We start from the raw sequence: 25,133 nt of genomic DNA on the forward strand, positions 1-25,133 counted from the left end.
CTGAAAGTGTGGGCAACTATGCTTTAGAATACCCATCATGTACTCATACACCCAGGAACATCACAGGACACATACCTGTTCTAAGCATTTCTCCAGCTCTGTCTGCCTTAGTCACTGTAAAATCTCACTCCTAGTTTTACAAAATGAAACTTCTTATTTCAGTCTCCTGGACAAAACCATGTTACAATGCAAGGGGTGCAAATTAGTGTTCTGTTTTGCACATAATTTAAATACTGACTGTTTTTTCATGCAGCACACAAATACTCGATAGCTTATTTGTACACTGAAATTTAAAGTTGATATTAATGATCCTTAATGAATCAGGCCCTTAGTATTTATATATCAATGACTGCTTTGATATTACATATTGGGTGTATAACCAAAGCAAACAGTAATTGGCTTACAAATGTTAATGCCCACAGACAAGGGTGAATAATGCTATGTAAGAGAATCCCAGGGCACCTCACAAAGAAACCTTTAAGGAAAAGAACCTTGATGTTATTTGCCCTAAATCTGTGTGCTTATGTGTTTTACTATTTACCTTTGTACTGTTTATACAGCTAGCAACACAAAACATATAGTGCACTACACAAACTGCACATACTGTTTTAAACATGGTACAAATAGCTTTCTAAAACTACACTACATGTGCTATACTACACATACAAATATCCACACGACATATATTGCTACACACTTTGTTGCACAAATTACACTTACTACTCTGCAAATTACACATACAGCACAGCTACACCTACTGCTCCTTACATAACATATACTAGTCTGCACATTACACATAGTACTCTGCAAAAGTAGTACACATACTACACTGTCTACAAACTACACACACTATGCTGCACAGTACACAAGCTGCTCTGCACTGTCCACACACTATACTGCACAATACACATGCTCAGCACCAGGGGCGGATCTAGGCAACTGCTCTACCCGGGGCGATTAAAACACAATCAGAGCAGCCGGGCAGCACACTGTCAATGCTGAACGGACCTGCACAGTGTGCAGCCGTCAGCAGCAAGCCCCTGCTAAGGGGGGGAAGGGGGGGGGGGGGGGGCGATCGCCCCGATCGCCCCCCCCCCCCCCCCCCTTGGATCCGCCACTGCTCAGCACACTGCACATTACACGTTATACTGTACACAAGACATACCACACATGTTGCACATGCACTTCTATAAGGAACAATGTCAGAAAAATGGATTATCTCCAAACATTAGGGGTCATTTATTAACAATGCATTTAGGAACAGAATTTGCACTGATGCCCAGCAACCAATCAGACACCTTCACTGTGTAACTTGCTAGACAAATAACAGCTAATTGCTGGTTGGTTGCTTTGATTCAGTGCAAATTTTGCACCTAAATACAATGTTAGTAAATGAGCTTTGTTCTGTATAGAAGCAAATATTTCCCAACATAAAGCCCACAGTGAGAAAGAACCAGGGGAAGCCTGTATATTGTCCCTATATATTCTTTCCCCACTTAGTTCAATGAATTCATCAGGCAGTCATAGAAAGGCTTACAACAGGTTTAAAAAAAAAGTTTATATTAGCTTTAACTGCTAGAACAAACAAAGAAGCTGTAATACAAATAAAGTAAAGCTTTCATTTGCTCAATATTCTTGCCTAAGTTGCAGGTCATGGACTAATAAAAAAAAACGTAAAAAGGCTTAAAAGAAAAAGTGAACAAAACACATTGCTTTCACTATCGTTCTGTAACTACACATATCTGGTATCTAAATAAATGGGTGAGCATTAAGTGTAGAATCCTGGTAAGTGTACTCTTACCGTACTATTTTGTCTTATTATATAAAACAGTCATAAAGTAAAATGATATTTAATGAAAAAAAAATACTGTAGCTGAACTATTATCAGTGAATCAAATCCAATTGAAAGGTGTTTTTGAAATAAAAGCATTTTACATGGTACAGAGTTTGCCCCTTTCTGCACGCTTTGTAGCTGATAGAAGAAGCTTGGCACATAAAATCTTGTCTTAAATTTAAGACCAGTGAACAATGGTGGCTACTATCCGTGATGATCAACTGCAACCTAATGACTGACCTCAACAGTGTCAGTAGAGGAGCAGCCGAGGAAGAAACCTAGAGCAGGGAAGAGCCCTTAGGTAAGTAAAGTAATGCAGGGAGTGGAGAGAGCAGAGGTGGGGAGCTGTTGAGAAGCTTGGTGGTGGGGAGATCGGTGGGGGTGCAGAGAAGTAAGTAAGTATGGTGTAAATCACAACATAAAGGAAATGGGACTGTGTAATATTTACAAGAAACATTACCTCTCTGAAAATGTACACCAACAGTCCATCTGGTTTTGGGTATTCCCTAAAAGTATTTTTTATCTAACCAGTATTAAATACCTTAAAGTGCTTGAGCCCAAATAAGGAAGCCTAAGGTGGCACTCTTTAATATTACTGCAGTTCAGCTCAGTGTCTTGATCTGAGATTGCAAATCACATGCAATGCACACACTGTAAGCGATAATAAGCAAATGTTTCAGGCCGGACATCTACCCAGAGCCTCAACGCGCAAGTCTCCGGCGCCACTTTGCTATTCTATTCTTGTTCTAAATTTTGAATTCTACCACTAAGTTTATTTTAAACGGGAAAAAAACCAATAAAAAAAATAAAAACATAGCCACTAGTAACAACAAACATAGATAAGGAGACACTAAAGTATCTAATGCAGGGGTGGAGAGAACTGGGGGGGGGGGGGGGGCGATGGAGAGAAATTGGGGAAGAGTGGAGAGAACCTTGGAGAAGAAAAACTCAGCGGGTGTGGTGGAGAGGACTGCGGGCAAGGGGCTTTGTGGAGAGAACTGGAGTGGGGAGAGAAGATTAGAGAAATCATATGAGGATGGGGGTGTATATTATATAGTAGAAGGTAAGTGTGGTGGATAGAGAACTCTATGCAATGTGCCTGGGAGTGCATGGGCTATTATTTTTAATTTAATTTAAAGGTGAGGGCGAGTCAGTAGGTGGGAAATATTTATGTATTGTTGGAGTGATGGTGGGTGCAGTTTATTTGATGGGGGCTGTATTTAATTTAATAAAGGATCATAGTAGTGCCTATTAGTTTAATTGATGGATTTGGGACTATATTTATGCTAGGTGGTTAGGGGTCTAAAAATTGAATGTGGAGTTGAGTTTGGGGAGAAGGAGGGCTGTTTACTAAATGTGAATACTAATGATATAAATTTGAATATAATGTATACTGTGTAATGTATTAATGTAATAATATATCATGTGGGTGCAATTGATTTTACACCTGGCTGGTTTGTAGTAGAGAGGCTGGTGGATTCACTAATTTCTAGACTTAACATATTTTCATGTACCTATACTTTTTCCAAACAGGCCCCAACATTCCAGGAAACAGAAAAGCAGCAACAGGGGCAGATGCAGGTTGTGAAAACTGCAAGAACAGGTAGGAGAGAGTAAGACAGTCTGACAACTATCCTGATTTTGGTGGGGGAGTCCCAATTTTGCATAACTTGTTTGCTCAGTCTGTACTTTGTCCTCACTGCAAGAACAGCTGTGTGGTATGTCCTGGTTCACACTTAACACACACTTTACAAACCTAACAGTAGTGCACACAGCATTGCCCATGCATTTAAAATGAATAGAAAGGGCTTGAAAGTGTGACCTCACACTGGCTTAAATGTACCCCACGCTCATGAAAGCCTGCGTTTGCCACTACCCTACCCCCACCCCATCCTGCCATGCATCCCCCGTGCATTATGTCAGAAGGAAAGAAGAATCATTATCCCAGTCACCCAAGTGATTCTTCCTTTCATCTGACAAATTGCCAGAAGGAAAGAAGAATCATTTCTATGCGGTGACCAGGGCAGTTATTTTTCTTCCCTTCTGTCCCTTATAGTGGCAGCCCATGAGTCTAAGCCAGCCGACCACACCCCCTCTGGGGGCTTGGCCATTCCCCTTCAGCAGCGCATCACCATGAAGGCCAAATATTGATAGGGTCCCCCGGATGCAATGTTCTGCTCCTGCTCGCCAGGTATCTCAAGTCCACAGCACTCAAGAAAACATAAAGTTGAATGGCTAGGGGTGAATTTAAAGAGCCTAACTGGGTTACCAGCCAGCAAGTAGCTATTACACTGCAGTGGCCTTTTTAGATTACAGCTGTTCTCATTGGTATGCAAGTATTACAAACTACTTGTGTTGGGAATTTAAAAGTCTGTGATATTGGGCAGAGAGTGAGGACTGTTCATATGCAGAATGTGCAGTGATTAGAAGGAGAGCAGAATGTTCAATGTAAGGGAAAAAGTGTAGTAGCTAGGCAGAGGCTTCCATTAACAAAAATGATTACTTGGGTTTACTTTATTTTAACATATAAACATATTTCAAATTTTTCATATCAACCCAGCAAAATCTGGTTTCACATAACAGTTGCTGGCAGCTAATCATGTACTGGGCACTTACATGCTAATTATTAACATACAGGAGTTGGCAGCAACCACACCACTGTCTAATAGGGGCTTTATGGGATTGAGCTCAGGTGGGTCTGTTTAGAGATCAGTCTCTGTGCCTAAAGATACTGTAAGCAGTTAACTTCATTGTGTCTTACACAACATTCATGGCATCACCAACGATAATATGTAACGTAATTAGTATGTGGGCTAGAGTTCTCCTTTAGGTATTGCACTTTTAGCAATAACGTTTCAATTCAGGAATCTCATTATTAATTAAGGCAATCTGTTAAACCACACATACTCAGTCCTGCACAGGAACAGAAATTCAGTGCAATATGAACTGTGAATGAGAGTTTTCATACTGTAACAATCTTCAGTCTATAAATACCAATTGTAGCTATTTTTAGTTCTGACACTATCGCCATAGTAACTACAGTGTCTACTCATAAAAAAAAATCTGTTCTACCTTTTCACATAAAACAGCAACAAAGTCCAATTAATTACCATTAACATTTTATCTTGCTTTACTTTATGCCATTCCCATAGTTTATTTAAATTTAAAGAAATAAAATGTGTCATTTTCTGCTACTATTTCACACCTCTAAAATTAATACCTCGTACAAATTGAGTACTAAAGTAAGAAGTGAGGGTAAATAGTACCCAGGTCACCAAAAGAAAAGTTTGCTGTGGCATTGTGAACACATCTGTGACAGCTGCACATCTGAAGTTTCTTTAAAGCGATTGAAAATAATAATGGTAAAGGTCCAGCCTTTCTGCAGTTTGTGATGATATAGTTCCTGTTGGTGCATTGCACATTCACACTATCGATGATAAAGTATCATCTAAAGTGTGAATGATACTTGTATTTGATAACTGCCAAGAAAATTGCTCCTATTGCTGAACTTGAAAATAGGTGAATACAGAAGAAACTATACAACTGCAACAATAAATACATGTAATATATAGGCTTATCTTTAGTTGTTTATTGTGATAATGTGCATTTAAACAACAATCAATACCTTTACAATTGAGACACACTATAGAATTCATTAATGTAATGTGCAAATTGAAATTTATCCACTCTCTTAAAAGTATGAACTGGGGTCTTTTTTAGTAAATAAATTAACTGTACTTTGTGTAATATCTTTACTAAAAAAAACCTCAGTGTTATTAATTAACTAAACAAATGGTACTTTCTGTGAGAGGCTCCAATTAGTCAGATAGCCTTACAAATGTTAATTAGGGCTGATGCACATGAACGCCTCAGTGCTGTGGTAATGATCCTTTATTGTCCATTAATGATCCCATTAAACCCAGTTGTACATGGGCACAGGCTTGTGCAGTTTTGATCAGTTTTTCATCAGGTAAATAGGTAATAAAGCAGGTTTACCTGGTGAAAAAAACAAGAAAACAAAACAAAAAAAACAAACAGCCTCCATGTACAAATGGGTTTAATGCACTGGATCAATAACAGATCATAAAGCCACTTGAGTGCCCTTAAACCAGGGGTAGGCAACCTGCGGCTCTCCAGGTGTTGTGAAACTACAAATCCCAGCATGCCTTGCCATCTATCTGCTGGCTATTTACTGACAAAGTATGCTGGGACTTGTAGTTTCCCAACACCTGGAGAGCCGCAGGTTGCCTACACCTGCCTTAAACAATACTCTGCTCATTTCCCTAATTCTTCCCCATGACTTATTTTTCTTATTCTGCATAGTAAATTCGACCCAAAACAGAAAAACTCAGTAACCTTTTAGGACTGTTGTAAGATATGTAGATGACAGATATGTTTAAGGAAACAATTATGTTGTATATAATATCCATTGCCAATACTGTTATCAACTTTTCTAGAAAAATAATACCAGTCTCTATTATTATTTTCCCTATTAATATCTATGGATTGGAGCCAAGCCCCAATTTTACTGGCCAGGCTGGTAAAATACCAGCCAGGTGGCTTCCATGATTGCTAATTAAAGAAAATATGAACCACCAAAGGGTTGATGTAAGTCATAAGTCTGAAACAGGAGCACAAAATGCCCTTTTCTGTATTGCACTTGCAGAGGAAAAATTAGTATCTCCCTGTTTCATCTGTCTAGAGAGTTGGCTTGGTGGAAGGATGGGTTGGGCATGCATAGCCCGTGTATAGTAAGGGAGTGGTCCGGCCTTCCTCAGGAAGTGGGTGTGTAACCATGGTGTGGTCATATATGAGGAATATCTATTGTGACAAGCACTGGAAAAGTGATAAATGGCAGGTATCTTATGTCCTGAATTTCTGTCATGTGTGTTTTAAAACCCAGGGAAGATTGTGTGTATTTGGGTAGGAGCTTCCCAAAGTCTGTTTTTGGCTGTAGCAAAAGCTGGTATAAGGTAGGGATGTGCACCGGTGACTTTTGAGGTCTCGTGTTTTGTGTTTTGGATCCAGATTTTCTCGATGTTTTGGGTTCGGATTTGTTTTGCAAAACACCTGCCGAAACGTTTTGGTTCGGATTTAAGGTTTTGGATTCGGATTTTTCTTGAAAAAAAACTAAAAAGTGTAAAAATCAAGTTTTTGGGCTTATTTTCACTCCTACGCTATTATTAACCTCAATAACATTCAATAACAATAATTTCCACTAATTTAAAGGCTATTCTGAACACCTAACACCTCACAATATTTTTTTTTTTTTTAGTACAAAACGTTGCAACGAGGTATCTTTCTGGACTGCGTAGAGGAGTGTTCCCCACAATACAATTAAAAACCCATCAACTGGTCTGAATTACACCCAAAAATAGTATCTGGACTGCGTAGAGGACTGGCCACTGGCCACCACAATATAATATATAGAAAACCTTCAACAGGTCTGAATTACACCCAAAAATAGTATCTGGACTGCGTAGAGTAGTGGGCACTGGGCAACACAATAAAAAAAATATATAGAAAACCTTCAACAGGTCTGCATTACACCCAAAAATAGTATCTGGACTGCGTAGAGGACTGGCCACTGGCCACCACAATATAATATATAGAAAACCTTCAACAGGTCAGAATTACACCCAAAAATAGTATCTGGACTGCGTAGAGTAGTGGGCACTGAGCACCACAATAAAATATATAGAAAACCTTCAGCAGGTCTAAATTACACCCAAAAATAGTATCTGGACTGCGTAGAGTAGTGGGCACTGGGCACCACAATAAAAAATATATAGAAAACCTTCAACAGGTCTGAATTACACCCAAAAATAGTATCTGGACTGCGTAGAGTAGTGGGCACTGGGCACCACAATAAAATATATAGAAAACCTTCAACAGGTCTGAATTACACCCAAAAATAGTATCTGGACTGCGTAGAGTAGTGGGCACTGGGCACCACAATAAAAAATATATAGAAAACCTTCAACAGGTCAGAATTACACTCAAAAATAGTATCTGGACTGCGTAGAGTAGTGGGCACTGGGCACCACAATAAAATATATAGAAAACCTTCAACAGGTCTGAATTACACCCAAAAATAGTATCTGGACTGCGTAGAGGACTGGCCACTGGCCACCACAATATAATATATAGAAAACCTTCAACAGGTCTGAATTACACCCAAAAATAGTATCTGGACTGCGTAGAGTAGTGGGCACTGGGCACCACAATAAAATATATAAAAAACCTTCAACAGGTCTGCATTACACTGCACATACGGCTGCTCCTCCATCCTCTCCATCATATACATGTTGGAGTTCCAGCGTGTGAAAACCTCTTGTTTTTGATAATGTCAGTGCATTTTGAATATTTTTCAATTTGCCCCACAACACTGAATGTACTTTATCTATGATACGCATCTATCTATCTTGACTGCGTAGTGTGGTGGCCGAGGTACACAATTTGGTACCGAGGCCACAATATAATTAAAAAACCCTCCACGGGTCAGAATTCCACCAAAAAAGGGTATGGACTGCGTAGTGTGGTGTGCCCGGAACACAATTTTTTACAGCGCCAACAATATAATTAAAAAATTGGGCATCAACTGTCACCGTTGTTTAATATCTGATACACCTAAATATGTACTGCACATTGGAGTGGCCCCGGTAGTAAATTTGGTGTCGGGGCCACAATACCTCCTCCAACTTCCAAGTGTAGTGTTTATAAAGACAGACAGCGTCGAAGTGTTATTAGTTGACTTTCTTAACCCTAAAATTGTCCCTGTTGCAAATATTCGTGCAATGGACAGTTACTTTTTCATTGAAAGGCTCAAGCTTTCAAGTGTAGTGTTTATAAAATATAAACAACAATACAGTAGTTTTAGAGCACGTCAATACCTCTTGTTTTAAATTATGACAGGGCATTTTACTTTTGGTTTAATTTCTTGAATTTGTTTAAATTTGGTTTTACTTTTTGAACATGGCAAACGACTGTTGATTGGTCATATAATGCAAAAAAAAAAGTTCCAAGATGGAATTGTCCTTGGGCCCTCACACCCACCCTTATGTTGTTGAAATAGGACATGCAAACTTTAACAAACCAATCATTTCAGCGACAGGGCCTACCAAACAACTTTGGCTGAAATGATTGGTTTGTTTGGGCCCCCACACCAAAAAGCTATTCATCTCTCCCTGTACAGACTAAACAGGCTCTACTGAGGCAAGATGTCGTCCCCATCCTCAACCTCTGATTCCTCTCCCCATACAGTATGTACTTCCTCCTCATCACACATTATCAATTCGCCCCCGCTGGACTCCACAACCACAGGTCCCTCTGTACTATCTGGAGGGCAGTGCTGTACTTCATTGAGGAATTGATTATTCATTGCAGAATGTGTGAACTTTGTAATATTGCAGTACCACTGGACTTTTACTGCTGAATGTGTGAACTTGGTAATATTGCAGTACCAATGGGCTTATACTGCTGGATTGGTTTTGCAAATTTGGTTATAATTATTTTTTTTATAACTTTTTTTTTTTTTTTTAAAAAACTTGGGAATAATGGGGAAATAACTATGCCCTTAGAAGCACAGAGCACAGGACACAGCACCACTGGACTGAGCACAGCACAGCACAGCACAGCACAGCACTGAACTGAACAGCACGAGATATAGCAGGACAGAGGACCACCTAACACACCCTCCCTCTACCCAGATCAATGCCCGAGTTAAGATGGCGGCGACTAGCGGGGAATTTATAGGATCCGAGTATCGCAAGATCCGACAACGGGATTATGAGTCAGAGCCTCAGTTTCAGATTTGAATTTGGCGCCAATACCCGGATCTGTCTCGGATCCGACTCGGATCGGCAACATTCGGGTGGGCTCGGATTTCATAAATCCGAGTGCGCTCATCTCTAGTATAAGGGTACTTGGGGTTATGAATGGAGAGAGAAGGACGGGCTTTATTCATCACGGCCAAATTGGGTCTTTCAGAAACCTAGCAAGTTGCTGGCTAATAAGGAGTTGTGTCCAAGAAGGTGCTGTTAAAAAGCCATAAGTTTGTTTCCTCCGTCTCTAACTACCTGGGGAGAAAGGTCAGATGGCTCCTGAAAAATGCAAAATAACAGAATGTACTGGTCATAAATTGCAGTATGTGTGTGGGACACTAGGTTCTTTACTTTAGAGAGGGTGTTCCTGTGTAGTAGTTAGGAGCTGGACAGGCAAGGATTTTGTTTATATCTTGTTTATTTTGATGCTAGTGCAGCGGTTCCCAAAGTGTGCGCCGTCACAGGGGTGCTGAGGCCAGGTAGAGAAAAACAAAAACAAATAACAAAACAAAAAACTTACCAATCCGGCAGCGTCGATGAAGGAGGGCACAGAGTGTGGGTGGATGAAGGGGGCAAAGTGTGTGGATGAAGGAGCACAATGTGAGTTAGCTGTAAACTATTCTTTGGCAGAAATGTAATTGAAAAAAATATATAAAAATATTCTTTTCCCTTGGATTTATGTATATTATTGTTGCATACAACTAAATAAGTATTTCTGTCCTGACCTAAATACTTATTACATTTTTTTGACCCAACTACTTATGGAGACTCTAAGGGTGCCGTGAACTGGAAAAGTTTGGGAACCACTGTGCTACTGAATAAAACTAGCTGAGGCTATTTGAACCAAAGCACTGGACTGGTGTAATATATTTGGTGGACGCGTGTGAACAACAGCTGTCTACCACAGAAGATGGTACCCCTAACCCAATCTTGCAACACTATTTATATATCTATACACACACACACACACACACACACACACACACACACACACACACACACACTTTTATTGCATAGTGGGGACCCAGGTCTGGAACATGGCACCTAGGGACACCCCTTTCCTAATGCCCTGTCAACAAGACAATCATATGAATATGTGTAGGAGCTGTTGGTTACCGGAGTTACCACTTGAGATTTATAGCTTGACTTTGCTCAAAGTACTGACATAGACTGCATAGTGGGGAAAGTTTCAAGTATTTTAGCTGTCTGAGGACACCCACACGCCCGCATACACCGCCAGCCAGCCATGGAGGTTACAGTCCTGGTCGACCACTCATTGTTTCAACAAGTTTGATCTCTCTTTAAAGCTATTACACAGTCACATTTTATATCTGGCGCCAATTAGGCATGTAGGAAAGTCTATATTTAATCCTTGCAAGGATGATACTATTCGGAATATTTATGTTGTGCTAACTCCTAACTCTTGTTTGGATTATTGCAACCAAAAACCAAACATACCCCACCTACAGGCAGCACTGCTTTTTGTTAAACGCCCTGGATCAACCACTGTGTTTGGATAGCATTTGGATGGAAACTGAACCGTGTTTCCAACCTTCTGTGTTTAAAACACCGCTGCCATCAGGTAGAGAATAGTTGTGCACAGAACACATCTCTGGGTACCTGCACTTTGTTCCACTGCCAGGCAATAGGGCATCACCGCTGCTGTCTGAACCACTCTCCTCTGAAGTGTCAGAGGGATAATCCTCTCTACTGCGAGGGGCATACTCATCTACACTGCTCTCCGGGTTATAGTCGGAGCCACCAATAGGCTGTGTCATGCGCCTCCGACCACACTTTACTTAGCAGACGGATGTGACTGTGTCTTATCCCCGTTCGGTATAACAAGACTAAGAAACTGCTCCTCTTTCTGCTTTTATTGGGACATACATATGGATGGTCCACTGACATCTAGTGGTATCGTGCACACCTTCTCACCTCCACGTTAGACACATGCACGCTTTTGGTCTGACATGCCAGATTTTTATGCCGAGTATAGCAGCAATGTGCCCTGCATTGACTAGCCTTTTTTAAGCTTTGTGGGGACCTAAATTTTGGCCCTACTACGCCTGAGATCCCCACAGTGATGGTGTGTAAACAAGTCAGTGTCCCCACAAGTATAGGAATACAAGTACAAATACACGCAAACACACACACAGGGGTCCAGGTAAGTTTCTTGCCCTTAATTAAATGATCAGAATTTATACACATTCTCATTAGTCGTAAAAGAGTTTCTCTACGTCTCCTGAATGAAAATGTCCTACACTATGTCTATAGTACTATATGTGAAGCGTTATCTGTACAGTGATATACAAATGGTCTTGCTTCTTTATTGCAGCCATTGTTAACTGTAGCCATGTCCTTTTTGCAAAGTCTTAATAGTATGATGCATTGCAGAACTAAGTCTACTGTATGGTGATTATTCTTTGTCGTGGATAACATGATGGTTCAAGCTCATGAGGATCCAGATATAGAACAAAGATAGCAATATATATATCTAGTAAAAACTTAATATGCATGGTGGATAAACATGTGTTCCCTCGGTTTGTTTTCCTAACTAAGGGGCTGATACCAAAAATGTTTGTTCTACACAAGGGGGAGAACCGTGTTAGTTTCGTTCGTGTTTTGTTCCTCTACTCAAGGTAAGGGCGGCAGTGACATGTGATATGTTTACACATATCCTAGCTCAGGGCCGGACTGGGACTAAAAATCAGCCCTAGCATTTGAAGCATACAGGCCCACCTCTGTTGATGAGCAGGAAAAAACTGTGTGCGGCCGCGCAGCAGCCGCGCCACCAAGGGTGTGGCCACATTATGTTGGGGGCGTGGTCAACATGGGGCATTGATACATACAATATAATAAAACATTACATTTATCGGGCCCTCCCCATCCACATCACGCCACCCCAGAAACACTTTACAACACCCCACTCCATTGTTCTTATCTATGTTTCTGATGCTGCTGACATCCATCAGGGTGGGAACTTCCTGTAGAGTGAGCCGCTCCTCACTGAATGTCGAGCAGAATATAGCAATTCTACAAACTTGTCTTTTATTATTCATTTATTTCTCTGGCTTACGACCCATAGTGTAGGATACACTTTAAGGGTACTGTACGGCGCTGCGGACCCTTTGTGGCGCCTTATAAGTCAAAGATAATAATAATAATAATATCTTACGGAAATGTACCTTTTATGCAGAATTACATGTAAATTAAGATGCGTGCAGTTCTGAATACTAAATAAAGTATGTATTTTAAATGGACGCAATTTACACGTACGCTTTAAATTATGACAATTCTACATAAGGCCCAAAATCTTTAAAATGTAGGCCTCGACAGCTTACGGCTATGTCATAATATGAGTGATTATTTCACTTCCAGTCAAGAGCTGAGAGATACTCCAACCTTTTTGCAAGAAATGCGTTAACCAAGCGCTTTTATAAGCATGACCATGCAGTAGTTTCTTTTTTGTTTATTATGCAATGTCTCCTGCATGGTATGAGTTTGTATTATTTGATGTGGGAGGAGCTCACTAGTGGTGTGTAGTGAGGGGTAACAGATGTGTCAATGTAGAGTTGAGATGTGTTTTGATATACTGAACTCAGATGTAGAGCAATTGAGTAAGCAGAGAGCAGCCAAAGAAAGAGAGGTACAAGTGAAGTTTGCAAGATGTATATAAAACCAAGTATGAAGCCAAAACAGGTGCTGACTATAAGATAAGGATATCGCAGTGTATCATTAAACTGATCTGAGTCAGAATTGGATGCAGAGGGTGTAGGCTCACACTGAGAGGCTCTTAGAGACTCAGAGACTCTAATTACCTGTCTGATAAATGTTGTTGTGTACAGGTTATATGAAAGTTGAAAACCGAGGGCGTCAGAGCACACTAATGTGAAGATCAAGAAAGATGGGCTGCCTTAATCAGCAGAGTTGACAAGGGAAGTTCTTCAGGTGGAGTTAGAGAAAACAAAGATCCTTTACGGTAAAAGCTGCAATGCAGAAGGAGAAAAGACAAGGAGGGAGTAATAGTCCCACAATGTGTGAGTGTCAGTTCTTGAGCCAAGTATTACCACCTGACAAACCTAATAAGGGGAGATTAGAGTGAAATCCATAGATTAAAAACATGGTTTGTATTTATCAAACAAAGATGACCTGGAGCCAAATATTAACACCAGTTAAGATGGTGCACTGCTATATGTGCTTCATCTACAGTATAACTGTCCCTGAGCTATAGGTTCTCTGGTGACCTAAGGCTATAACAGGAAGAAATTATACAGAACACATTACTTCAACATATCCATGTAAACAGAAATTATGCAAAGTAATGTCACTAGTTAGGACTTGACAGACTACATACTCATAAATGATGGTGCAGCCAACAAGATGGCTGTTTCCACTGTGAGTAGGTCAATATGAACACTTGAAGATATTACATGTAAGAGTAAGAGAGCGTGCTCCCCCAAGCAGACTGTACCCGCTTACAACAAAGTACAGCCACAAAAGAGATTCCACAAAATTAAGCTGTAAAATTAAACATGATCTTAAAAGAAAAGAGGCTTTTAAATGCCCGGATGGCTGCAATTAGACATGTCATTTTTTTAATGATATAATCTCAATTCTTAAACATAAAGAAGAAAAAGGCTTTATTGTCTCTTTCATTACAAGAATTACAGTTAATTCTACAGAGAGACTTCACAGACTTTAGTCAGCAAAATAAAAGTCCTGCAAATACATAACGCTAAATTAACCTGTTATTCTGGGCTCTGCTGGTGAGCTCTTCACTAGATTATGTTACTAAATGCTGCCCTGCCTTGCACTAAATTAAAAATATATATATAAGTTATGGACCTTTTAAGGGCCATTCAGCACTATTATGGGTCCATATAAAAAGAACACAGGCAATAAATTAACATTATCAAGTTATCTGACAGTTTAAAAATAAGAAAAGAAAACGTATTTGTGGAATAAACAATGACCTCATCACAAGCAGAACTACAAAGACCCAATGTCCCAGCCCCACCTGGCCTGGACAAAATAAGCATCGATGCCCATGCTCTAATTATCCTTTAGGCTCACAATCAGTTTAGATCACTGGTCGAAGATTAGAAGTGCTGATATGCAGAGCCGTAAATAGGAATTCTAGTGCCCTGGGCGAGAAAGACAAATGCCACCCCCCAGCCCTCAATTTTAACCAAATTAACCTAAAATATTCCTAAATTGCGCCCCCCTTCAGCGTTGCGCCCTGGGCAGTCGCCCCTGTCGCACAGCCCTAGTTACGGCCCTGCTGATATGGAACTTTCATTTTGAAAGAGTGAAATAAATTTTTAATGCATTTTAACACTAAACACTGTAATATAAAACATATTAAATGATGCAAGGCTATCCACCCTGTGTCCCCCACCTCACCTGTGTCCAATTACCTTTCCTCTGTGTCCCTTCACCTCTCCATCATGTCCCCTCCATAAAATTACAATAAAACTTTCCAAAATATCTCTCTTATACCTTCTCGGTACCTATGTGCTCCTATCTTCATTGTAGGTATCTCCCCCTCTCCTGCCCTATCTGCTCTCTCCTGTGCCTCACATCCTGCTTCTCTCACTTCTCCCTTACTCCTTAATCCTCTCTATCTATCCCTATTCCTGCTCTCATTAGTGAATGCACACATTTGCCCCTCCATCATCATAATGCATCCTCCTTCATCACACCGTATCCCCCTCTGTTATTTACTTACCTTGCTATGACCTTCTTTTCTTCTTTATTCTTCTCTTCCTCCTCTGTCTTGTCTACAGTGTTCTGGCTCCTCTCTGCGCCGTTCGCCACTGACAGAGTCGGGATGTCACACCCGACATTCAGCGAGAAGGGAGGAGGGAGCAGCCGCTGGATTCAGCACCTAGTCATTTTTTACTGGCCCGGTGGACAAGCAGGGAAGGCAGGTAGAGTGAAGCGCCTCTCAGGCATGGTTACCCTGCATTCCGCTGGTCCTGGCTGCATTTCAGAATTCCCTGGTATGAAACCCATAACCCACTACTCATAACCCACAATAACACTAAACATCAGTAGAACAAAACACTAGTAAAATATGGTATTTTCTATTTTTGCCATTTCCTTCGAAAGGCACATAATTTAAATCTGAATTGTACCACTACAAAGAATCATTCAAAAAAGTCCCAATACAGACTAAGAATAAATGGAACAAGACAAAGAAGCATCATGAATCACAGGGTGTTATCATAAACACCATCGCTCTATCCGTCTCTCTCCCAACCTGTGCTCCTTCAAATGGCCACTTAAAACCCACCTGTTTCCTTAAAGCCTACCAACCATCCACCTAACCCCTCATCCTCTCTTCTCGTTCTCCCTCCCTCCCCTGGCCCCTCTCTTCTCTCCCCCTGCTTCACTAGCTCTCTTTTGTGCCTGTTTTTGTGTCACCCTCCCTTAGGATGTAAGCTCTTATGAGTAGGGCCCCCCCTCCCCTTCTGTCTCCATACCGGTTCTTTTGCACTGTCTTTACTCCATATCTTTCCCTGGAGTTCCTGAATCACTGGTACTTTGTGTTTATTGTTCTGTACTTTGTCACCCTGTTTTGTACTACTGTTTGTACTGTGTACGGCGCTGCGGAAACCTTGTGGCGCCCAATAAATAAATGATAATAATAATAATTAATGTAAATAGGTGTGACTGCACAAAAAGTTTAATTTTCCTAGTTCTTCACTTTCTTAACTATAGGCATAGTCAATGAGATTCCAACAAGGAGAGTGGCAACTGTGATGGCTTTTGTACATATTTGTATGAGCAGCATGCAAATACTCACCATCTGCCGATTGCTGGAAGTTGACGTAGACATATCCCAGAGACCACCGTGTGATCATGTCCCTGCATGTCATATAGATAAAACAGGACCTTTTGGACTAAACTTTTCATATAGCATGGCCTCAGCCACATCAGGATGGAGGTCACCCAAATAAAGCCCCTCCCAGAATAGTACACTGTGACCAGCATCCCTCTCGGCAGCTAGTACAAGAGAAGCGTGGGTCTTCCAGCTCACAGCGACCTCTGGTATCTGCTAAATATATAGCAAACTGGGAGAAAATCTGCCTGCATATAACAAGGCGCAGGAGACTGCATTATGATGTAAGGAAGTGGGGCGAAGAAGTGCCGATATATCATACTGCTCATACCGCTCCACTTCAAACACTGGTTTGGATGTAAAGTTCTACAGATAGAGTAGTAGATTATATACTTACTATAAACTTGAGGTCAGGAGGGTCACAGCATATAGTATTATAGGGGCAGCACTGGGGCACAATGGTTAGCATTGCTGCATCATAGAGCTGGGGTTATGGGTTCAATTCCAACCAGGGCCCTATCCATGTGAAGTTTCTATGTTCTCCACATGTTTGCATAGGCTTCATCCGGGTGTTTCGGTTTCCTCCCATAGTCCAAAAACATACTGGTAACTAAACTGTATGTTCCCAAATTTATGTTCATAATAACGTTTGAATAAGACAAATGCTGTTTAAAATAAAACTATTTTCCCAGATTTCCCAGCAAATATTTATTTTTTCTATAACCAGGAACTCCTGGTCATTTCAGAAATAAGCTTTATAGACATTATGTTCTGTTTAAATGGCCTTTATTTTTATCCCAAAACAAACAGACTCTATTCCTCTCCTTAATCTCTCAAAATCCACTTTGAGAACTGTGACACTGTTTGCTCACCACATTGTCTGCCCATTAATACAAATCAGTAATAAAATTTGTCAACTTAATACAAGACTACAGAATCGTACATGAAAACACTATATAACCTCTTTTAATGTCAGTTTGTTAGCTTCTAAAGTTCTGAAAAAGTTCATCTTGAATGGTCCAGGGATGCAGTGTTTTTTTCTTAGCTTTCCATCAAATGTGCCAACATCTCGACACAATTTCGAAGTATACTTTCATGACAAATAGACAAACCTATGGTTAAATCTTACACTACAATCCAGGCACACACTAAAGCGCTAACATGACCAGATCGATTGTATTTTGACATGCTAACTTCAATAAATATTAATTTATACATCAAACAAAATAAGTAAAAAGTGTTGACTGCTTTCAGCATGGAAAACAAGTGGTACTGTGCATTTAGTCAAAATGAAATCAAGAAAAATGCAGGAGAGATACTTTGGTACTGGATTAATAATACACTGTACATAATACAGTAACTAGAAGTATATACAGTATAATCTATGCATTTTTAATGGATCTCACTGGCCCATACTGGCAGTGCTACAACGAATTTTATACAGAGTGCTGACCTTGCCCAAGTATGTGAAAAACTTGAGTAGTCAGAAGTAACCTACAAAAGTGGGGGAAGCAAAACTGCTATGTAGATACAACTGTATCCAAAGCACAGAGCAGGGTTTAGCTGTGGTGTATATAAAGCATTGAAAATAAACAGCTGTGACTTTACAGTGTCTAAAGACTGGTGAAAAACATGCCAGAAATCTAACTCAATATATGTAGTAAAAGCTGTATACAAACCATCAAAACAAAAGTTGTCTGAAGGCAGAAACAAATCTTCAAGGGGCTAGTCACAATAAAGTAAAAACGTATACATCAGACCTACAAACAGTAGCCTACTCTCCTGGAATGCCTGGGAGACTCCCGAATTTCTAGGATCCCTGGGAGAGCAGCCTCCTGCCTACCGCCAACTTTCCTACTGAAATGGGTGGGTGCTGGACTTAATAACACAGTTCACAGTGACTCATGTCATCCTGGCCTAGCACCCCGCTGTGTGGTGCTGCGAATTGTGGCATTGCATTGAGGGATGGGCCTCCCCTCTTGGGGGTTCTGAAAAGTTGTCAAAATGGGAAAGTTTGGTAGTAATGGGTGAAAAGGGTAGTTGGGTCCAAAAAAAGAACTGTTGCTCCATACCACACTTGTGAGGTATGGTTCTATATAATAATAAAGACATACAGAGAGGGACTCATTTAGAGGTATAAGCATATATATCAGGTTTGCATCAGGCAAAACAGCTGTGCATACTTATGCCCCACGATTGGGTAGATATAATGTAGAAATGTGGCTTGACAGTGTTATCAGTAAATGCCTATACAATGTAATATAATGTAATGTAATATGTCATATACACAAGAAATTAGTGTCTCAACAATTATTAAAAAATTAAAAAGTTGCATTTTCAATATAAAGTGTAATGAAATACAATAAATACTTGGGAATGACATTTAACATTTGTTGTTTTCCCATTAATAATGAAATGAGAGTCTTCTTTCATGCAGTAGTCCAAATTGAAATGTTATAATATAGCCGTAACACTGATGATTTAAGTATTTTCAGCTGCAGTGGTCAATACGCAATCAACCGATCAGAAGTGACTAGATAGTCCTCATCATCACTGTGTACACTAGTACTAGCCCTCCAGCACCCGCAAGATATACGCCTCCTAAAAGGCGTATCTGCTGATATGTCCATGTCTATCTGTATTGCAATTACATGAACAGTTTCCCAAACTTGCCCCCCCAGCTCATTCCGCCTCACCATGTATACATGGCGACACATGTCAATTATATGTGAAAATTATATGTGAAAAACTATATACGGACAAAAGAGACATTTTTGGTGCACAGGTGCAGTATGGGAATGCATATCTTCTGAAAAACAATTTAACATATGCTTGACTCTAAAATGTGCACTGTGAATCTGTAAATGTGTTCATTGCCCATCGATAGTTCACTGTGCTATATATACAACATGGCACAATAGTGACACCCAGTGGTTATTAATATATATCACTTTATATTGTACATTACAAAAGATTTATTTTATTATACCGTCACCTTCTATTGCCAGTAAATCAACAAGTTTTTTGTTTTGCTTTTTCATTTTAGGTGAAAATAATATTATAACATGGAGGTAAATTCCTGTCCTTGGTATGAATTAGAGTAAACATATTTTACTCTAATGCAATATTTATGTAATTACAGCACAGTACAAATTTTGATACATTATTTATAATGTCTTCTATTGCTTTGGGAGAATGAGATTTCGTCAATCATCTTCTTTAAAATAAATAAATAAATAAATAGAAACCCTGCCACACCAGTGACAGATCATTTTTATGTAAGATTGTGCTCATTTTAAAGCGTACTGTTTAAAGGGACTAGTGCACCTTCATAACACTTATTGGCTTGTGCATGCCCTCCTACAACTTTTATTGTGTATATTGATTTATTGTTGCTATTGCAACCAGGCAGAGTTGTCTATTATTGCCCTTGGATACAACACTGCTCTGCTGTCCTCTCCAGATAGCAGCTTTTCGACATATTCAAGGTGAACAAAACAAATCTTTACCTTATGATAAAGTAATGGTTCCAAACTAAAGAGTAAATGAAATGTATCTGAAGGTATAACTCCCATTTAAAATGTCATTCAGGGAAGGTATTTTACAAAATTGCTTTTGTTATACATTAAAAAATAAGTTAACATTTTCAGACAGAATTAGAGACAGAAAGAGAGGAAGAAAGGATTTAACAAAATGTTAATATACAAGCAGGTCTGAAACGTGTCTACAGGGGGTAAATGTATCAAGGTGCGATTTTGCAAATCCAGCGATTTTCTCGGAAGAGTTGAAACTTGCAGATGTATGAATCTGAGATTTCATGTAAAATCGCCAGAGATATGTTTCTGTCAAAATCGCTATTTCCAAAATCGATAGAGATCAAACTCCCGACTGTTTGCCACTTCGGCTATACAAGTTTCAAATGTATGCAATTTTTGCTTTAAAAATCCCCAGATACATCACGCTGCATCCTAGCAGCGTGATTACTAAACACATCACTGTTACACTGTCTGTCTATAGAGCTGGAGGTCCGGCAGCTGTCAAAAGTGTTAAAAATATATAAAAGTTTTTTTTAAAAAAGCGTGGGGGTCTCCTGCCTGAGCACTAATAACCCTAGTGCTGCCAGACTACTGCTGGTTATGTGAAAATCGGGGAAAAATTTTGTGTGGAGTCCCCCCGATTGTCACTTAACCAGCACTAGTGCCATAAACAGCCTGGGCATGCTGTTACTTGAAGAACCACAAGTGCCAACATGCCCTGTCACCCATGGCTTGCTGACACATGTAGTTCCACAAAATAAAAAGTTTACAAAACCACAACTTTCTCATTCAAACCACATACACTTAATAAAAATAATAAAACCCCAATAAAGATACTAAACACCCTCATTTATACCACATAATTTTATGAAAAATAATAAATCCCCAATATACTCACCAATGATGTTTTCATCTGTTGTCAGCATTCCAATAGTCCGGCTTGTAAATGTCCCAAATAAATTTGTTTCCAAAAGTCCATGCTTGGAAAATTCTTGAGTTCTTCTGACCAGGAGGGCCCTCTTGTTGATTGTAGTCTTCTTTTTTTCAGCCAGAAAGGGACCCATATTTGTAAAATCCAACCCGGAACATGCTTGGTTATAAAAAATAAACAAAGATGACAGACGCCGCAAACAGCTTCTACACCGTAGAAGCTCCAATACGCAATGAACAGCCGCAAGGTCTATTTATAGTATTAGGGGTTTTTTCACAACATCTTCTTTTTTTTACCAAGCATGTTCCGAATTGGATTTTACAAATACGGGGCCCGTCTGGCTGAAGACTGCAAGCAACAAGGGGGGCTTTTTGCCCAAGAAGAACAGAAGATATTTCAAGCAGGGACTTTGGATTTACAAATACTTTTGGGACATTTCAAGCAGGGACTTTTGATTTACAAATACTTTTGGGACATTTCAAGCAGGGACTTTGAATTACAAATACTTTGGGACATATTAAGCAGGGACTTTGGATACAAATTTATATGGACATGGTTTTCAAGCATTTTTGGATTAAAAGCTGCTGACGAAAGAAGAAGAAATCTTATTGGTGAGTATTATGGGGTTCTGTTATTTTGAATAAATGTATGTGGTATGAATGAGGGTGTGTATTGTTTTTATTGGGGTTTTATTATTTTTATTAAAAGTATGTGGTTGTTAACATTTTGTATTGTGGAACTACAGGTCCCAGCCAGAAGTGGGTGTCAGGGATGCTGGCACTTGTGGTTCTCCAAGTGGCAGCATGCCCTGGCTGCCATGGGCACGCTGATGCTTGTAGTTATACAAGTATCAGCATGCCCTCACTGTTTATGGCGGCCCGGGCTGGCTGGGACTTGTAGTTCCACAAAACAAATAGGCGTCTGTTTGTTTTTTTATAATATACAATCACCGTTATTACCCTACACCCACCGCCCAGGGGTGTAGGAAGAGCCCTAGTGTTTTCATCACTGGGCTGTTTGTCCCTAGAGAGGGGGGCCCGCTCTTTTTTTTCGGCAGACCCCACTCCCTAGGGAATCCAGCCCAGTGCTGAACAGCGTGGGGTTGGTTGCTACAATGGCAGGGGGACCCTTCTCACGTGTCCCCTGCTATAGTGCCACCCACACCAGGCTGGTTTGCCTAGTTCTGGTTAAGTGAAAATCGGGGGGACCCCACGCAAAATTTTTCCCTGATTTTCACATAAACAGCAGTAGGCTGGCAGCACTAGGTTTAATAATGGCCGGGTGGGGGAACCCACGCGCTTTTTTTTTTTTTAACATTTATGTTTTAAAACATTTGACAGCTGCCGGAGCTCCTGCTGTATAGGCAGGGGCAGTGTAGCAGTGATGTGTTTACTAAACACGCAGGAAACACAGGAGAGTTTACTTAACAGAGTGAGGGCAGGCACATCCATTAGGCCCATAAACTGGGCCTTCCAAGTTACCAGTGATTCTGCTGGTAATCAGGAGTTGCACCTGAGTGGTGTTGGTAAAAGGCTGCAAGGCAGCGCAGTCCATCTCTCGCTGCCTGGGGACAGGGGCTGCAGAGTCTCTGTGAGAGAAAGCCTGATATCTGCCTGCAAGTTACTGTGCTAAAACTTCTTTTTGTCTTGTCTTAGTTTGTTAGTCAGGAGTGACCAGTGTTTAGATAGAGCCGAACGGCAAGGTGTTTATTTTGGAGTTTCATTTTGCTTTCTTACTGAATAAAACTGGCTGAGGCCAGTTGCATTAAACCTTTGGACTCATGTGAAATTTCTCGGCCGCTATAAACACCATGTACCCCTGGGCCCCCCTACCTGGTCACAACATTATATATGGAGCAGAAATGGAATAGGGGAACAGAGCAGAGACGACCAGCAAGAATGGAATGGAGGTATACATCAGAGAAGAGCAGCAGAAATGGAATAGGGGAACAGAGCAGAGAAGAACAGAAGGAATGGAATAGAGCAGTGTTCCCCAAATTGAGTCCTCAGGGAGCACTAACAGTGCAGGTTTTCCAGATCATGTCTGACATAATCAGTATTGCCTATAAGAGCAGACCGTTCTCACCTATTGTTTCAATGCATGTTTCTGAATTGTTAGAACTATGTTTCATACATCTCTCGTATTATACACCACCACGAAATATGTTGCCGCTTTAGAAAAAAGGGTAAGAACGGTAACAATGTTTAGTGCTGCAGAGAGTGATACAATTATTGCCGTTGTGCAGTAGCAAAGAACAAAAGCAAGTGTTTTCTATCACTGCATGCTACATACCCTTGACAAAACCCACAGAGATTAGATCATAAGAGAAAGCACACAAGGAAGTAGTCACTGGAATTTGCATCAAGATCACCCACTCAAATCCGAGACACTTATGTGCCAGAGCTGTCAGGATTATAATCAGAACAGAGGCGACATTAATGGGTTTTTTGGCTGTTCATCTTGGAAAAGAGAAGCTCAGCAGGTTTACCAGACAATAGCAGTCTGACCTGAAGAGAACGCTGCACTAAATCTATATTGGGACTGTCTGTCAAACAAGCAGGAGTGCAAACAATGAGTACAGTACAACATGTGACATACGATAATGCTGCCAAAAGAAAGGTAGAAGAGTTAATAAAACTTAATCCAATATTATTTTTTAATACCTGGTATTCCAGCCCTTTGATCTTATTCTCAGCTTTTTTCAAGGAGATTTCTGTATCTTGTATATCAATGGTGCGATGCTTGCCTGTATTGTCTTCCAAAGTCTTTCCCTGAAAATAAACCTCATGCTTTTCTTCTGAACTTGTATTGGAATCATGTGCATTTTCCAAACATTTCTCTTTATTTGGCTCATTGCAAGTATCTTCTAAACCTTTAGCCTGATTGTCATATATGTTTTCTGGACCTTTCCCTTCCTGTGCACTTTCTGAACTTTTCTCTGGAAGATGGTTTTCCTGTGTGTATTCTGAACACTTCTTGATAAGCTGTTTTTTCGGTGTGGTTTCTAGACCTAAATCCTGAAAATCTTCCAGGTCCATTTTTACATGTATCATTTCTGGAGTTTTCAGTGTATTTTCAGGAACTTTTCCCTTTAAAAGATCTTCCTGTATAATTTCTGGAATATGTTCCTGAAGATCTTCCTGTAAAATTTCTGTATTTTCCCGTGGAAGATCTTTGTGTGACTCTTCTGGGTTGTTTTCCTGAAAAAGGTGTTTCTGAGTCTTTTCTTGAACTTTCCATTGAAGGTTTCCCTGTGTATTTTCTGTATCATTTCCCCAAAGAAGGTCTTCCTTTATAATTTGGGCCCTTTTACACTGAAGGTCTTCTTGTGTTTGATATGAATTTTTATTACTAAGGTCTTCCTTTGTCTTATGTGGATTTTTTCCTTGAAGAAAGTCTTTGCTGGTCTTTAATGATTTTTTTACCTGAAGGAAGTATTTTTTGTTTTTCGAATTTATACCAGGAACATAGTTGTCCTGCACTTTTTCTGAATCTATTCCTTGCTGACAATTATAATGGTTTATTTCCATCTGCAAAAATGACAATAGAGAAAACCTAGAAATTATTCCTTATTCGCTAATGATACAAAAGTTAAATATCAAGCTAAAATTAATTCAGGTAGTATTGCTATAAAGGTTGGACATGTCCGATGACTTTTGAAGGGGCATGTCACATCTATAATAAAGATATATACTGTATGAAATAACTAGAGATGTTCACTGACCCCTGTGTTTTGGTTTTGGATCTGTATTAACTTTGTGTTTTGGATTTTTGCAAAACCGCCCTCCTGTGTAGTTTTGGATCTGTATGTTTCTTAAAAAATGCTAAAATATGCTACAATCACATAATTTTGCTCATTTTTTGTCCCTATATTATTATTAACCTCAATGACACTAATTTTAGCTATTTACAGTCAATTTTAACCACCTCACAGGTCACAATATGATTTTCATACAGTTTTGGCCAAAGACTGCAGCGAACTGGCTGGACGCTAAGCGACAGGGCAAGGACACAAACACACGGCAGTTATCACATCTAGGAAACATTGCTAAACAGCAGCGGCAGAAAAAAAAGAAAAGTGGTGCAAGATGGAATTGTTCTTGGGCCCTCCCACCCATCCTTAGGTTGGATCTTAAAAAGGACATGCACAGTTTAAAAAACCAAG

General features: G+C 40.0%; 1 protein-coding gene across 1 annotated transcript in view; it reads right to left on the reverse strand.

Annotated features, from left to right (window-relative positions):
• The window catches only part of CCDC192 (coiled-coil domain containing 192), a 116,250-nt gene that overhangs the window by 56,802 nt on the left and 34,315 nt on the right, over window positions 1-25,133 (reverse strand). The window contains exon 3 of the mRNA XM_075192967.1: window positions 23,632-24,498. Coding sequence (XP_075049068.1) covers window positions 23,632-24,498 — 867 coding nt within the window. The remainder of the gene's footprint in view (window positions 1-23,631; window positions 24,499-25,133) is intronic.

Source organism: Mixophyes fleayi, chromosome 1 (assembly GCF_038048845.1).
Source record: "Mixophyes fleayi isolate aMixFle1 chromosome 1, aMixFle1.hap1, whole genome shotgun sequence".
NCBI lineage: Eukaryota > Metazoa > Chordata > Amphibia > Anura > Limnodynastidae > Mixophyes > Mixophyes fleayi.